General features: G+C 37.8%; 1 protein-coding gene across 4 annotated transcripts in view; it reads right to left on the bottom strand.

Annotated features, from left to right (window-relative positions):
- The window catches only part of ATRX (ATRX chromatin remodeler), an 85,091-nt gene that overhangs the window by 30,464 nt on the left and 37,909 nt on the right, over positions 1 to 16,718 (bottom strand). For all 4 annotated transcript variants that reach the window (XM_032196114.1, XM_032196117.1, XM_032196115.1 and 1 more), the window contains 8 exons: positions 16,386 to 16,568; positions 15,305 to 15,398; positions 14,643 to 14,751; positions 13,810 to 13,989; positions 13,281 to 13,422; positions 11,973 to 12,082; positions 6,941 to 7,087; positions 6,558 to 6,735 (listed from right to left, as the gene is read on the bottom strand). In XM_032196114.1, the coding sequence (XP_032052005.1) occupies positions 6,558 to 6,735; positions 6,941 to 7,087; positions 11,973 to 12,082; positions 13,281 to 13,422; positions 13,810 to 13,989; positions 14,643 to 14,751; positions 15,305 to 15,398; positions 16,386 to 16,568 (1,143 nt within the window). The remainder of the gene's footprint in view (positions 1 to 6,557; positions 6,736 to 6,940; positions 7,088 to 11,972; positions 12,083 to 13,280; positions 13,423 to 13,809; positions 13,990 to 14,642; positions 14,752 to 15,304; positions 15,399 to 16,385; positions 16,569 to 16,718) is intronic.

Below are 16,718 nucleotides of genomic sequence, written 5' to 3'. Positions count from 1 at the left end.
CGGATCCTACTGGTGACTGAATGAATGTCTTACCAGATCTAAAACTGACCTCAATTCCTGAACTATCAACCATGACATCAGCTGAAGTCAAGTTTACACACCTCTGAAAAATACTAACCAAAGCCATCAGCTGGGTTATCTATTCAGCTCTAAGAAAGCTGGCATTTGAGATGGCAAAGGAGAATTTATCAGCATTACCAATTTAATCTCTTGTAGCTTACTGATACATGTTTTCTTCAGTAAAGAAAATCAATTCTAGTCATCAACACAAACCAACAGTTCAATCAGGCCTTTGACCAACCATATGATTTAACGCCAACCACCTCAACTGTGCCATTTAAAATGTCAAGCTGATTTCAATCTTACACGTTAAATAGGAAATGAATGAAGAAGGTATTTTTTTCTAAGCAGAAATAAGTCTTTTAACCAAATCTAGAAGGCAATCACGAAAACCCAGTACCTACATCAATTCCCAACACATTCGACTTGCCGAAGTCTAGTGATTTGTGAATTCTCACACCTCCCCCAGAAACATTTCCCCATACTACTTCACAACTTTTGTACCTTCCCCAACAAGGGCAGCACTGAGAAGCTACACATGAAGACGTTCTTCAGTTTTAGGCAAGCACCTCGTACTGACGGACCCTTTCTGTAGTCCTCATTCTGAACCACCTTGGGGCTAGTGTTTCCTGAAGAGTAAGGAGCTTGCCAGAACTGAAGCATTTGTAAAAACTTGCAGCATCTCCCCACCAGATCTGACAGCTTGCACATTAATACAGCATTCTCAGAAATGGATGTGGTCTGGAACACTGCATTTACAATCAAAGCACATTAGAAAAGAGGATGATGAAATTTTAATGATGGTTAGTCAAGCAAAATTGTGCCAATAAATCCAGAAACCCATTTCAAAGACTATGATTTTAACATGAACAAGGCAGTTATTTTAAAAAAGATCAATGTTGCTTAGACTAAGTGAATGATAGCAGAAATATGAAAAAACTGTCTTAGTATAATTTTTGTGGTTTGTTTGGCAGTCGTGTAGCACTGATATTGAACTCACATCTTGGCTACAATTCAGTGACATGGATTTTCATACATTTGTGTTTTTTTCTTGTTCTTAAAAATCATTGCAGACAGAGCATTTATCAAAATATCATAAGGGAATGTAAAACAGAGACCTCAAGGGATTGTTTAGTCCATTTTCTTCATCTGAGATAATCGATATAAGAGTAGGATGTATCCTCCCCAAAAGAAGTAAAACTCCGTGACCTCTCTCTTCTCCTAAAATACTGTGTGTGAAGCATAATCTAAATGATCTCTGATGCAACTCCAGATAAATTCTGCCTTTTCCTTTCTCCAACTTGTGTAAAATCTCACTCAAAGTCTCTCACTAAGCTTTTACACGGTGGAAAGTTTTTCCTGTTAGTAATCTTATTTTCTAGGGTAGAAAGCCTTACTCTTTTCAATCTTTCTTCAGAGATCATAGTCTTCAACTTCTTAACCTTCTTAATGTGCTGGGACACGTTAATACACTGATACAAATAGAACACACTCGGTGATAGATACTTAGGTATATAGTCACACACACAGTTCTCCTACTCTGAGATCTACAAGAACTTAAGCCTGCTTTATATCAATGAAATAACTTCCCAAGTTTAAAAGTAATGGGATTTTTATTAGCAGTAACAAGAAAAAACCAACACAATTTCTGAAATGCTGCAAGCACAGCACAGCAGCTCTTAGTAAGCAACTGATAAAATGCTGTGTGGTACAACGCATTTTGGGAAATAATGTCTTGCTCTGCAGGAATATACAATCATTATTTCACGTGGCAGAGCTGGTTAATTAATGAAATCACTTCTCACACTATTTCCCCACCCATAAACTTTGGCTAAACCTTCCCTCTGCGGTCCCTTCTCCTGCTGCATGCAGCACTCCGTAAGCTTCTACCACAGAACACATCCACCCTAGCGGTGTTCATTTTAACCAGACACAAACCATTTAATTATCACTCACATACCACATTTGCACCTTTTAATTTTAAAAGTGCTCCCAGAGACCAAGCTTGTCCTATCTGCAGTCGCAGCAGCAATCCAGCACGCAGGTTTATAACTTTCACTGGCAGTCTGCTCACAGCCAGGGCCGTGATTCAGATAGCAAGAGACAAGTAATGGCTGTGGCAAGATTCCTCTCATCAGTTTAGACAATCCAAACGTGTTCAAAAAGTAATGGATAACAACACCAGAACATTGCTGTCTGTTTGTATTTAGTTTAAATGGAGAAGGGTATGAGGCAACATAAAAATAACTACTGGGTTATTGCAATGTTGGTGCTCCCAGTGGCCTCACTCCACACCACCAACCAAGTAATCCAAGCAGAATCCAACCAAACCAAGGTTTCTGTGTTCATATAAAATTAGTCAAAACCTACAAGGCCCAACGTGCTGCAATTTGTGGATTACGATTAAACCATTAGAAGTTAACCTAATCACAGATGTTGCTCTATCGTGTTGTCCTAAGGTGTCTACATAGGCTTGGAAGCAGAAGAGAACCGCCCCCACGAGCAGGATGTAAAACCCAAAAACGACTCGGAAGAGATGGGACAGGGCACGTCACACAGGGCACAGGGTCTCCTCCGAATAAAATTCCACGGTGAGCATGCCACCTCCCTCTACAGTCTGATGGTTTTAAAGCTACGTAAGTACGAACCCATGAAGGAAGGGGCAGCATTACTGTTAAGACAGGTAAGTAAGAAACCTTACACCATGGCATCCTGACACTTCCCACAAGAAAAATAACCTACAAAAGTCAGTTACCGTAAAAGTATCTCAACTCCTCTATTCTTTGCTAAAGTCAACAGAAATATAGCAGGACAAGAGATCCTTCAATTCTTCCATGATTTGGGGGTGAAATTAGATGGAGATGTGAGTTGTTGTTTTTTTTTTTCTTTCATCGTTACAAACAAAATTTTAATTGAATATAAATACACCTGAACACAACCAACCAAGTACAAAGCCATCACCAGGCTACTGTTACCACTGCTAGACGCTAGCTCATACCTTTTCTTCTACAGCTGTGAGCTTCCTGGCAACATTCTTAACCCTAAGTAATTTTCCTTCTTGCTTAAATAATGCTTGTGGCTTCAACGTGATCACAAAAACAGTTAATCAGCTATTATGCAGGAGCTTCCCTGAGTCAAACTGGCAGCTTCGCAAACTGTAGCTGGAAATGCCAGTGCTGCTAGGAAGGCAGGGGATGGAAACGTGCCCAGTGTGGGTAGAGGAAAGAACCAACCCCTTAATAGCTCAGCTTAGCTGTTGGATCATTTCAGCCCCAGCACCACGCCACCTCAGGAAGGCTCAGCAGGAACGTAAGCAGCAGAGGGGATTTTCATCTCTGAAGGGACAAAAGCTCAGTACAGAGAAAGGCCAACTAAGAGCTACCAAAGCACATCATCAACATGTGTCAGTAAAAACCTGCTAACAGAGCCAGATGCTTCACCTTTTGGAAACCATCACATGCTTATCAGACAATTTTTTAGAAGATAACCCAATGAAAACAAGAAGAAAGGAAGTACCTTCTGATGAGATTTTAGAGAGACAATTTAAAATAAAGGAATGGAAATCTGAAATTGCTACGATCAGCTTGCAATATGAAGCCCAAAACAACCTTGTTGAAGACTTGTTGAAAAGTCAATTTCTGATTTTTAAAACAACTGCACTATTCACTGTCAGAGGTAGCTTTCACGGCCTCAAGAGACAAAGTATTTTGTAGCATTTTATCCATTTTATCTCTCAAGCAGCTTATAAGGGAAAATCACCTTTGTTACTACCCATCTGGCCACAGCTCTCTGACCTAGGTGGCAGCACCCAGCAATGCTTTCAATTATCTCAAAGTATTTCTTTAAACTACTTACTTCCTATCTCTGACAAGTTGTCATTATTCTGAGGTTTCCCAACGCAGAAGATCAGTTTATGTAGTAAATTAATTTCATTGTTGATCTGCTCAAATTTTATCAATATTTTTAAATGACGTTTTCACCTGGCTTCAAGCTTCATAACTTGATTCACTTCCATTTTTCTTCATTTCCTTTTTTAACCCAAATTCAATATTATCAGCAGCCTTGAAAGATTTTAGAAGCCGGAGCACTGACCTTGTAATCCTGCCCGAAGATGGAAGACTGCAAGTTAAGCGATGATTTGTCCACAAAAGGAGTAGGTGTGGATTTATCACACCTCGTCAGCTTTGGCCTGTATCAGCCATCAGCAGGCCAGTATGAAACAATTTTCAATGCTTTCTTAGAAATTCCTAAATTCTTCCTTCAGAACTACTACTCCAACTTTTTTTTTGTTTCCTTCTTCATCTTAATCTCAAGACATATATGTCTTTCAGAAGAATTATTCCAGAATTCCGAGTTATTTACATGAAAAATAGGTTTTCATTCCTGTATTTTAAACAACCTCGACAAGAGCTGCAAAGTATCAGAAGTGCTTTCTGCCCATTCAACTCATGAGCCACACTTAAGTTCAGCTCTAACCACTTACAGTTTTAAAAAGGCTCAACTTATTTCTAGTTAACTACGCTATTTTTAATGTGAATGAAAACCACCATTCTGTTTTGGAACTTAATCAGAAGAGCGTTTTAAGTCTTCAGAAAATGTGTTACCATTTACAAATATGCTAAATGTTAGCAATAACAGCTCACACTAACCCCTTTTGAAGCTCAAAAAGCAACACTATAGGGGAAAAGGGACAGAGAGGACTTCTACAACAACAAATTATTGGCTATAAACTCAGAGATCACATCAGTAGTATGCAAACAACAGGGCTCTGAACAACTGTTTGGGTCAGGGAGTGGCTCTATGAGAGATGAAGCAGATCTAGAGTTGCTGCTGCTCAGATCCTTTCCGAAAGAACCAGCATCACCTTCCTTCTTTTCACCATCTCTGTCAACCAGGTTATGTGTCTGCTCAATCTGAGCCAATTCAGAGAACTAAAATATATACAAACTAATAATTTTTGAAAGTTTACTTTTGGCTTATTTTATGTTCCTGAACCAATTTGTAACACAATCAGGGAAACACCACTTTCACTGCAATGGAAGAGGCAGGAACCTGCAGAAATAGCAGGGAGGTGGTAACACAGTAATAATTAATGAGGTAATAACAGCAAATGAGACATACTAATAGTGAACTGACAAACTTCCAGACTAAGAAGGAAACCAATCCATCATAAACTAAACAACAGCTTACAAAACACAAGAATGAGCAACTATTTTATTTAAGAACCATAGAGTCTGAATTTGCTCAGCTGTGTTGCTGAAATATATGTATACAGAGAGCTAGGAAACAACCTTTCCTGGTCAGGTTGCGCATAGAGCTGTTTGATTTTCAGTGTCTTTTATGACTACAGCATACAATCAGGACCCTAGGCAATTACACCTTCTCTCAAGTCAACTTCTATTTTACCTTATCATTATGAAAATGTAATTTTTAAAGTTTGTAACAATAATCACAAAGTGTTTTTTCCCCATTTGTTTGCAAAAATCAGTCACCAAGACCAAGTACAAGCCAGACCAATGCTGTATTTCACATAAATCAGAATGTTTAAATAAAATAAAATCAACCCTACGCTAACAGTCACTCAACTTAAAGTCCAATCAGATAACTAAACCCCAAGAACATCTACCTCAAGAATCAGATAAATCGTTTCCCTTACCTACCACATCAGCATTCCCAAATTTAATCAACTGTAAGTACAATATCAAAGTTATGGCAAAGGTATCTTTTTAATAGGGTATTTAAAACATATTATGCTGTGAATAATCTTATGTAGTTCTCGTATCAGTTACTAGGTCAGGATTTGGAAGAAAATTTTGCCATTTGTTGAAACTTGCTAATCCTGAAGTTTTTAATTGTTTTTGGTGATCACCTGATAAAATTGGTTTTTATCACCAGTATTTTCAAGTGCTCATATACACATTTTATAGAAATTTGCCCCATTCAGCTGAACTTAAAACCAAACATCAATTTCAGAGACTGGAAAAAAATACGAAAAAGTGCTTTATCTGCTATCAACTAATTAGCACTTAATTAATACTCATTTCTTCACAGTTCTGAGGTATGTGTTTTCAACTATTCTTTGTGTGTAGTTGCTCCTGTACGTGTAGAATTCTAGCGAAGATCAAGTAGTTTGTGGCTGTAATAAAATTGCAGATTACAATAACCATCAATTCACACTTGAAATTCCCATGCAAAGAAAGCAATGCTTGCAAAAAAAAATACCCATGAGAAAAAGTTTCCAGCATGTGTTCCTGTGGCCATTTCCATATTGGACAAAACACCCTTACAGACAGGCTATTTACAAAAGCACTGTGCAGCTTCTGAAAAACCACTTCTGTAATTCAGCAAAGGGAAAAAAAATTGTGATAAATCTTGCCAATCTTACTGTTTAAAATCATCTGCCCAACAGACTGCCATTTCCATGATTACTTAGCTCATATTCTCAAACATAAAAATTCATTACTTATAATGCATACCTTCGGTAATTTCCCACTTACCTGGATCAACTAAAGCTTTATTAAATATTTCTTTAAGTTTTCTACTCTTCACATTCCTGCCTTGTGCAAGATTGCGATACATCTCATAGCCTATGATCATCACACCTCCCTCATCTTGCCAACGCTGGAGCATATAGCTTCTCTCTTGGGGGCGTTTCACAGTCGCTAGTTCACAGACCTTTCAAATAGGAAAAAAAAATGCTTCAGTTCCTCTGAAAATTCCAAAGTAGTGGTGTAACTTAAATACCTTAAGGGATATTAATGCTAGGGATTTTTCAAACAAAGTGCATTCCTTAGCCTGTATTTTGAGTAGTGGAGCTTCCCAATTATGCAAATCATTCAGTTATTTCATTTTTAAGAAATCTTTTTAAGCTTTATAATACCTCTAATTTCTCATCATCTTCTAAACCTTCTTGCCATTTTTCAAACTCATTCAACCAGTTCAAGGCAGTGTTCAGCGGACACACTACCAGAGCCGTCCGGAAATCCAGCTTGTCACAAAGCAAGACTGTGTGAAGAAAACTTACTACCTGCAAGAGGAACAACAAACAAAATGCCAAACTAAATGCCGAGCACTGAAGGACAGGAAAGGAACACACAGGTACATATTCGTTCACATATAAAACTTACCAACCGCAATCTTACTCACACATACTTTTTCTGTTTGTTAAACAACTTGATGCTTAAAATTCAATACATGTGTATTTTGATTTCATATATTTATTCATTTGATTCATTTCATTTTATATGATTCATATGATTCATTTGATTATTAATTTGGGTTGCACAGCTGCTTAAATCCCTCATATAGTGATATAGTTTAACATTGTATAGCTGAACTAATTGTATAGTTGAATCGTAAATCTCCCTTTACATTTCATCAATCATTTTCATAAACTAAGAATTTCTATTAATTTGTAAGCCTTCCCCAATAGTAACCCCAAACCTTAAATAAATTCACCTCTATGGACTTAATAACTGTGTCAAAGGTCTTGAAAGTGACCTTCAGTCTTAAATTATGTTTTCCATGATGTTTGTTTGTTTGTTTTTTTCCCCAACATACTGGCAAATTCTGCATGGGATTTATTTTTTTTTTTCAGGATTCAAACCCAGGTTTTGCTCTTGCAAATGAGCTGTGAAGCAGGTTATTGAAATGCTTCCTGATATTCACCCTAAAGCCAGCCTGGGTATATCCTACGTGTGATAATACCTTCTTGAGGCTTGGAAAAAAAAACACAACTAACTCTTTTCCTGCCATTCAAGAGTATTTCTGTTGGGCTGCCTGTTTTTGAGCAATAGCAAATAAAACCAGGACTGGAGGTAGTACGTGAAGAGTCAGGAGCAGTGCAGCCAGAGATCCCGGAACAGCCCCAGCTCTCACGCTGCCATTTAATGGTGAAGGCTGCCCTGTAACCCACAGCCATACAACTCCCAGGAATTTCTTTCTGGATCAGAACCTTTTATCTCACAAGCCTGATTCAATACACTGCATCAAAGTAATTTTAAACTGCATGACTAAGTTTTGAGCACTGGGCACCAAACTGTTTTTAGATGCTCCAATACCAGAATTAATTGCTAGTGGTTTTGCTATCAACACAAAAGCATCTTATGTTCAGATGCAGAAAGAAACTCCTCATGAAGACTCCTCAGAAAAGTCCTATTAAGAGCTAAACAACAAACGGCATTATTGAGTGCAGTGGGAGGATTGGCAAACCACCATGTAAGGGAAAATAGAAAAGATTATTTAGCTACAAACAGGATCCAGAAAAACATTTGATTATCAAAAAGTCACAATGCAGCCACTGTGTCATGATCGCAATCACATATAAAAATATCTTCCAGGATGAAACATTTCAAGCTATTAACTGAAGTTTAAAGTATATCAAGTATAAATGTACAAAGTAATCCGGGTTCCACTGCCACAATGAAAAGCTCTACACTTCTGCACTACTTTGCAAATCTCCAGGAAAAGCTGGGATCTAACTCCTGAGGAACCATAATGTGTAAATCAGAATTAGGCATGTAAAAATACACTCTTCAAGGTACGTATGAAAATTCTCTTCTGTGGGATTCTGGATTGTTTTAAGAGGTGAGGTCTCCTGCCTCAGCTTCCACCAACAAAGCAAAGAGGTATGCTGCAGCTGGAGTTCTAAAAAAACAAAAACAAGAAACCAAACCACACGCACTGTACTGCCCATGTGCTGTGCTTCACAATCAAGACTGCAGCTTGTTTTACCTAAGCAGAATACAGAGGCATCCAGGGAATGACCGCAGTTTCTCTATTCATCTACGGCTTCGTATTACTCAAAAAAACAAACCAGACAAACAAACAACGCTAAAGAAAAACAAAGCTAAACTTTCTCTGATTCACTTCTTTACAAAGGAATCCCAGGAATCTAAAGAATCTGAGGGAGCCAACTAAGCGCTCCGTGACTGCATCCTGCAATTCCTCGATCATGAAAGAAGATTTTCAGGATCAGCAAGTCTGAAATAAAATTTATCTCAACTAGATCAGAGGAGGGCAGGATTAGGTATTTCCTATGCCACTCCACTTGCTGAACTGAAGAATCGTGAAGGCTCAATTGCAGACGCAGAAATGGAAGAATCCACTCTGAAGACTGGATTAGAGGAAAGACACAAGCAGCAGGAAGCATCTGACCCAGTAAGGCACAGCAAACGCCAGCAAAAAACGACAGATACCCCCTGCTAGATTTGGGGATACCTCTCCAAAGATTTTGTCTTGGAACACATCTCCAGACTCTAACAAAGGAGGACATCAAGTCTAGCCAAGCCTATGGTCTAGCAGTGTCCACATGTGCTGACTACACCAAACACCACCTAGTAAGGCCAATAAAAACTACTGACAAGCCTCATAAGCCAAACATAAAGGTGTCCAAGACCAGCTGTCAACAGCACTGTACAGCGTCTGGTTTGCTAAGTTACTACCCTACCAAGGTTGTAACGCTGGCTGTTGTCACCTGCGGATGAATCCAGCTGCGGCACAAAAACGTGGAGACATCTTTCATAGAGCACGGAATTCCAGGACGTGGGTATACTGACCTCTCCAGGTATGAACAGATCTGGAGCCTTCAGGTCAGGTGAGAGGGCTTCCCAATCCAATGGGGGAAGCTTTCACCACAACTGACCAAGACAGAAGAGGCCAGTGAAATGGCATTTCCTCACAGACGCTTTGAGGATCCCATCCTCACTGTAGGAAGAAAACAACCTCTTTGAGAACCATCATCACCACGCCAAAGAGACTGCACTCCAAGGAACGACTGAAGTGCATCCAGACTCGGAGCATTTGAAGAGGGAATTCGGAATGAAGTGCTGTACAAGCGCTGGCTGCTACATCAGCTAGACTCAGACTCACCAGAGGCACCTGGCAGATCTCCTGTCAAGCGACTTTACAGCTAAGGACTGCTCCTGGTGGAGGAAGGCCCTGATTGAACCCAAGCTGAAGTCAATTCTGATCATCTCCTGTGTCCACAGAAGTAGCAAATTAGATTTCTAATGATTCACCTCAAGCTAAAGATCAAAAATGTTCACAACGACTTGTTTCAGCAGCCAGTTGTCCTGGTAGACCTAGGAGTATGTCCCTTCTCCGTAAGTGAGGAAACAGCATCAATGAAGCCAATGACAACGAGTCCACAGCGGCCCTGCTTTTTATCAGCAGTGATCTTAGACAAAGAGTAAATGGCAGACTTTTTTTGGATATACACACTAATGGTCAGCTTCCTGCAGGTCAAGAGGCATTAAACAGTTTCCTTTTTGAAGGCAAGTGATGACACCACCTAAAGGCACCATCTTTTCCACCTTTCGATGCAAGATTTCAGCCTTTTTAAGCACTGATAAGACTGTTATCCTCCTTTATTTTTGAGAGCTCTCTAGATTTTCCATTTCTCCTCCCCAAAATAAAAGGGAAAAGTTCTTCTGTCAAGTGACTTCTGCTAAAGGAATTCTTGGGAACAGACTGGGCAACACGGCAGCAAGACGAGCAACTTGCCCCAGTTCTCTGCTCATAGTGATGCTAAACACGGCTAAATGCAAAGCCAAAATTCATGAAGACAGATACTTGGGAAAGTACAAGCAAAAAGAAAAGGAATTCAACACTCTCAGTTCCCCTGAAAAAGTAGCAGCATGAATACCGAGATGCGGGGTATTCAAGAAAACAGTTCTGTATCTTTTCTTCCTTTTGAAGGTCAAAGTAAGCTGACAGAGGGCATAAGCATCTTCTAAGAGACTCAAGAAAAAGAGCTACGAGTGCTGTTTTACAACAGCTGCTTGGGTGATCAGTTTCAAAAGAAACATTTTTAAGATGAGGATTGAGCTTCAGGTTTTAAAGATGTAATAGAAATGGGAAGCTGTTCACTGTGCAACTTTTAATAAGGCAGAAAAGCCAATTGTAACAAAATGGAAATCTTTTTAAAGAAATGTGACAGTATTCTGTTTTAAAGAGTTTTAAGAAGCAGTCTTCAGCGGTATAAAGGAGAAGAAACACACTAAAATGATATTGAAGGCTTGACCCTGAAGATCTGAGAAAGCGAAGAACTCTAAAGCCAAAGAAAACAAATAAAGAAGCAAAAAAAGGCTTTAAAGCGTATCGTATCTTTTTACTGCTATGGCAATGAAAGCTCCTGGTCTTATATGTTTGTGATGCACAACCACCCAGAAATAAGAATGTAAATACAAAAGATTACTGGAAAAAAACAAAAACACAACAGATTACTGAAAAAAAAAAAAAAAAAAAAAAAAAAAAACAGAGAACAAACCAGTGTTCCCCTCCTCCAATGCAGAAGAGTCTAAATTATAACAAAACATTGTTTATGTTATAGCACAAGCATCTAAGTTTAGACAGTAAAATCCTGGCATAAAACAAAAAAAGCAGAACCCAATGAACAGATAAACATCTACTTTATCAATGCAAAAAATCCAAAATCCAAAAACCACTGAGGAAAAGAAAAAATTTATAGGGCAACACATGAATGAAGAAGAATGAAGAAGACAGTAAAGAGTAAAATCTGCTTAAGGTTATTAAATTGGCTTAGAAACAGAGGTTTCTGAAACTGTTTCCTACCAGCTGCATTTTGTTATTCTGGGTTGGGAGTGAGCTACACATCATTTACAATTACATATGAGTTTTTAAGTGACTATCAAATCTGAAACTAAATAAGGTAATTGTTATTTTTTTAAGTGGAGGAAGCACAAGTGCTTATCAGAACTTGCACACCTACATACTACCAAACACAACTTCTTTATGAAAATCTTTTTACAAATCCTTTTCTCCGGTAACCCTCATCAAGTCACAGCCTAGTACATTTTACTATGTTCTGAAAGTCATTAAAATTGCCTTTTGCTGGATCAGATTTGAGAGCAAGCTACAGACCAGAAAACACTAAGACTTTTGTTCCTTACCTGTAATGTTTTCCCCAGACCCATACAGTGAGCAAGAATGCATCCTGAACCAGGAGACGTCTTTGTCTTTTTAACAGATTCACAACAGCAATCCCACATGAACTGAACACCTGAAAAAAAATGTTGAAAAATTATTTATTAATCATCCATTTTATTAAAGTTCACCTGCTAAGAGCAGTCACTGTAAGATCATGATAAATCTTAGAAAAAGCAGTGCTCAGGGTAACTATTAATTTCTGTCAGATGGATAGCATGAGAGATGAGCTTTGTCTTGAAATCAATTATATTCACAGTTTTCACTAAAGATGTGGCAACTGGATTAAAGAGTATTACTGTGCAGCCTGCAGATGGCTTCAACCTTGGGGGCAGGCAAAATAGAGGAAATAGAACAGCAGTGGCAAATGATCTTGGTAATCTGCAAAAAGAAATTCTGTCGAGACAGATCAGATGTAAATCTCTATGCTTAAAGAAAGAAAATTCAAATAAGAACTATGACAGCTGAAAAGGAAGAGAAAATATAATCCTAATAACAACATGCGTTAATATGAAGGTCTGCTGGGTGATTTCTTCTTTTAAGCCATGTATTTACTGGGGAATTGTATTCTACAATGCTATACTCAGTACAGATGAAGCTTCAATTCAACTATTGTGTCTGGTTCAGGGCACCTCCCGTTAAGAGCTGAAATAAGCCCAGAAGATTCTTACTAAAATGGAAAGATATTTTATGAACTTTCTAGAATTTAGAAGAACAGAATGAGCCATGAAGAAAGCTATGATTGGTCATTCTCTTCTCCTTCTTCACTAAAAGTAGAAAACGAAAAGAAGTTGGGTTAAGCTGCAGTCAAGTCATATCAAGTATCAGAAAAAAGATTCTGGATGAGAAAGCCAGGAAAATACTGTGAGATTTTTAAATCAACACTGAAAACTATAAAATTGGGGGGTTGGACCCAATGATCTTTCGAGGTCCCTTCCAACCCCTACAGTTCTGTGATTCTGTGAAAATCAAACAGATACTCCTGAGCAGGATGGTTAACTTATATTTGATTCTGCCTCAGTGCAGAGAGCTGTATGATCCTAAAGACTCTTCCAACTTGAAATATCTACGACTCTTTGCTTGCAAAAGAGAACTATGTATTTATTCGTGATCTCATTTGTTCAGATCTTCCAAAATAGAACATTAAACACAATGCTTTGGTATTTGCCTGCCAAGGAGTTTTTCTTATGATTCTATTTCAGATCATACATAACACTGTGCCAGTGTAAATAAAAATAAAATTAGAAAAAAAAAAGTTTTAAATCTCTTCTTACCATCCACTTGGTGTGGTTTCAGTCTGGTAACTATACTCCTGTGAACCTGCACTAATGGTTCTTTTGTTTCTTCATCTTCATCTAAAACCAGCTTAGTTGTAATGGGACATTTCAGAGGTGAAGCATCTTCTATCTCTATCACCTATAAGCAGAAACAGTACATCATAGGAATACTTTACAAGTGAATAATGCCAAGCATTTGACAAACGCTAGCTTTAGCAAAAACGGATGTCATTACTTAAGTAAAGAGAAACCTTTAATCCTTTACCATGCATCATCAGCTTGCTTTGGGGGATTTCTTTTTCCCATGGAAAAGCAAAGAAATACGCAACTGGAACAGCTTTTTAAATATCTCAGTAGGCTTAAATAAAATGTTACCTGCAAACTACAAACTAAACTTATGGCTTACAAGACTACATATAAGTACTTTAAAAATTACTTATCAAACTAAACTGAGGTAGAAATATGACATCTTATATGCCATCAGCAATTCAACTTCCTACCATTTTGCAATGAAAACAGAACATACCTCTCTCAACTTCTCTCTCTCCCGTTCTCTTTCTGCTATCCGTTTTCTTCTTTCTTCTTCCTCTTTAAGTGCATTTTGTGTTTCTGTTCTAAGCTTATCATCTTTAATTATCTTCCTTATTTTCTTTCTGCCTTTTCCAGGAGATTTTGAATCGTCATTTTCTTCATCCTCAGAATTACTCTATTACAAATTAAAGTATTAACAAGAGAATTACGACACAGACCACGAAATCCTTGATTTTCAGATAAGCTCTCAGTAATTTCAATACACACTGGTAGTTTAGTTCATAGGAAAAAAGATACTGATTTTTGTTTGTTTGTTTTTTAAAATGGGTAGTCAGCATGACAACAGAAGTGGCACCTTAACTATAATGTATTCTGCAATATTAAAGATAAACGCAGCTGCGCAAAAGCAGTACTGAAGGTACTGTTATCATATAGTATCAAATAATGACTTAGTAAAGAACTGTTCTTCTGATTTAGTGCTGCTAGATAAGCCAGCACCTACCCTACACAGGAAAAGAAACCTTATTACTAGAAAAATCTTAACCTACTTTGTGTCATCTTCTATATTTAATTTCTTAAAATTCCATTTACTTAGAATTTGTTTTGCTTTTTGTTTCCAAATTAACAGCTAAACAAGGAAACAAGAAATGTGATGTTTTTGCCCATAGCAGTGCTACTTTACAAATTTTAACAGTTAACATTGAGAAAAGTTTTAACTTTTTACTGTGCTTTGTACAGAGCAGTTTGAGATACCTACATCCCTGAACAATTAGCATACAAAACAGGAACTCCTTTTCCCATTTATTAATTTGAAACACAATACAGTACCTTGTTGTTGTTTTCACTTGAAGAATCCTCTTGAACCTTTATACGCCTCCGTTTCTTTTTCTGTTTGTAACTGCGCTGATTTTCTTCTGCTTCAGCTTTCTTGGCAGATCTATAATAAAGGCAGTCTTACTGACAAACAATAATAATAGATTGCCTCATTGACAAACAATGATAAAAAAAATTACATGAACTACACTGCTAATCAACAGAACATATAGTTCTTTTGTGCAGTCGGGGTTTTACTTCCAAATCCTCTCCTCCCCCTCATCTCACTGGACACACACAATAACAGACTATTCCAGACAACTCTGAAGAAGGTCAGATTCATTAAATATCAGTTTGCTACTGCAACCCACCATTCCCCAAATGACATAATTGGCACAAAAACGCTGTTTGTTTTGCTACATTTTTCCTACCGGCTTATCAAATTGCCATGTACCACATGCTGTGGTGCAAATGCAAAATTCTCACATCTGCTGCAAATGTAATCAGCAGATAACAAAATCATATACAAGAAGAATCAAAGGTTTTAAGGACTGATCCAATGTCTCCAAAGTTACCACAAGTCTTCACGTTTTACTGTCTCACTGCCTAGACAGCAGGGCTGAAAAATAAAGCCAAAACCCAAAGACGAGGTAAGAAGAGCGAAGTTTTATTTATACCTTGTTCTTGGACGCTGTTCATCTTCAGACTCGCTGACTTCTTCACTAACAGCTGATTCATGAAACTCTGATTCATTTGAATCATCGCTGCTCACTTTAAAAATGAAGTATGATTTCATGTTGAATATTATTGCAAAGGAAGCAACATGACATTTTCTAATCATACAAAGTATTTGAGGTCAACAAGCACTGTAGAAGTTCACTTCAGACAGTACTGGACCCATTCAACATACCAAGAAGCAGCATCAGCAATATAAGGGGTACAGAGCAGAAAAGCTGAGTCCTGATAGCCTATTAGGCCAACAAGACTAGGTTTTTTTTGCATGAAAATATCTAAGCATGATTTATAAGCAAACAGAATTGTATTGGAAAGCTTCAGAGACCATGAGTAAAGAGGACAGAACATAATGGGGAACAGCGCTGAACTTAGGAAAAAAAGATGATTTTTAGTTAAATAGAAGCTTTCCTTTCAAATGTTTCAGATGTCATTTTATAATCACACTTCACACATAACACAGACGAACAGTTTACTAACAAGGTGGGCAATTATATTACTGTGTTTATGGCTTGAAGTTTCTTCAGGCATAGCAAGTTTAGAACTGACTCAAAATGTTAGGGGTTAACAAATTCTTTGCTCTTGCATGCAAGGAGGAAAATGAGAAAGCTAAGGCAGGCATCCCTTCACAGTGCCATCTGGTGTCAGCTAAAGCTCACAACATTTAAAGCAGGTGACACAAGGGCCTATTAACAATCCAAGGAAAGGAGAAATCACATACAAGGCAAGATTGATTTTCACAAGTGAGGCCTACTGGGTTTCACTCTGTTATTAAAGATTATTATCGTAAGACTCAACAGGATTAATCCAATTCCAAGGATACAGTAGTAAAGAGCTGTAACCTGCTGCATGCACATTTAACGTTTTAAATAAAACTGTTTATCAAACAGAAAAATTAATTCAGATTTAATACACAAGGAAGCTTATACAAAGATTAAAAATTAAGACTTTCAGATCTACATTTTGACATGCTTTGGGGTTATTTTATAGAAATACTTTTTTGACAGAAACATTTGGATTGTGTACCTTTCCTTCTATTTCTGCGCTTCCCCTCTTTTGTGTCTTTAGGTTTCCCCTTTTTTTCTTCACCAGATTCTCCATCACTCACTGTCAGCTTGTGCCTCAGCAGTCTGTGTCTGTATCTGGGCTTCTTTGAGTCTTCTTCCTCTGAATCTGATTCAGAATTATCCTCCTCCTTTTCATTCTCTTCTGTCGGAGATAAGAGTCAGTACAACATGCACAGTGGTCATTTTTTTCTTAAATTTGCCAAGAATTCACATCAGAATTAATTTAGGTTAATTTCTCTGCTTTTCCAGGAAGATACAGACAACAACATACAGTTGTTCCCTCAAACCATAT

This window comes from Aythya fuligula, chromosome 13, assembly GCF_009819795.1.
Source record: "Aythya fuligula isolate bAytFul2 chromosome 13, bAytFul2.pri, whole genome shotgun sequence".
Classification (NCBI taxonomy): domain Eukaryota; kingdom Metazoa; phylum Chordata; class Aves; order Anseriformes; family Anatidae; genus Aythya; species Aythya fuligula.
This window is presented reverse-complemented; position numbering and strand designations above follow the sequence as displayed.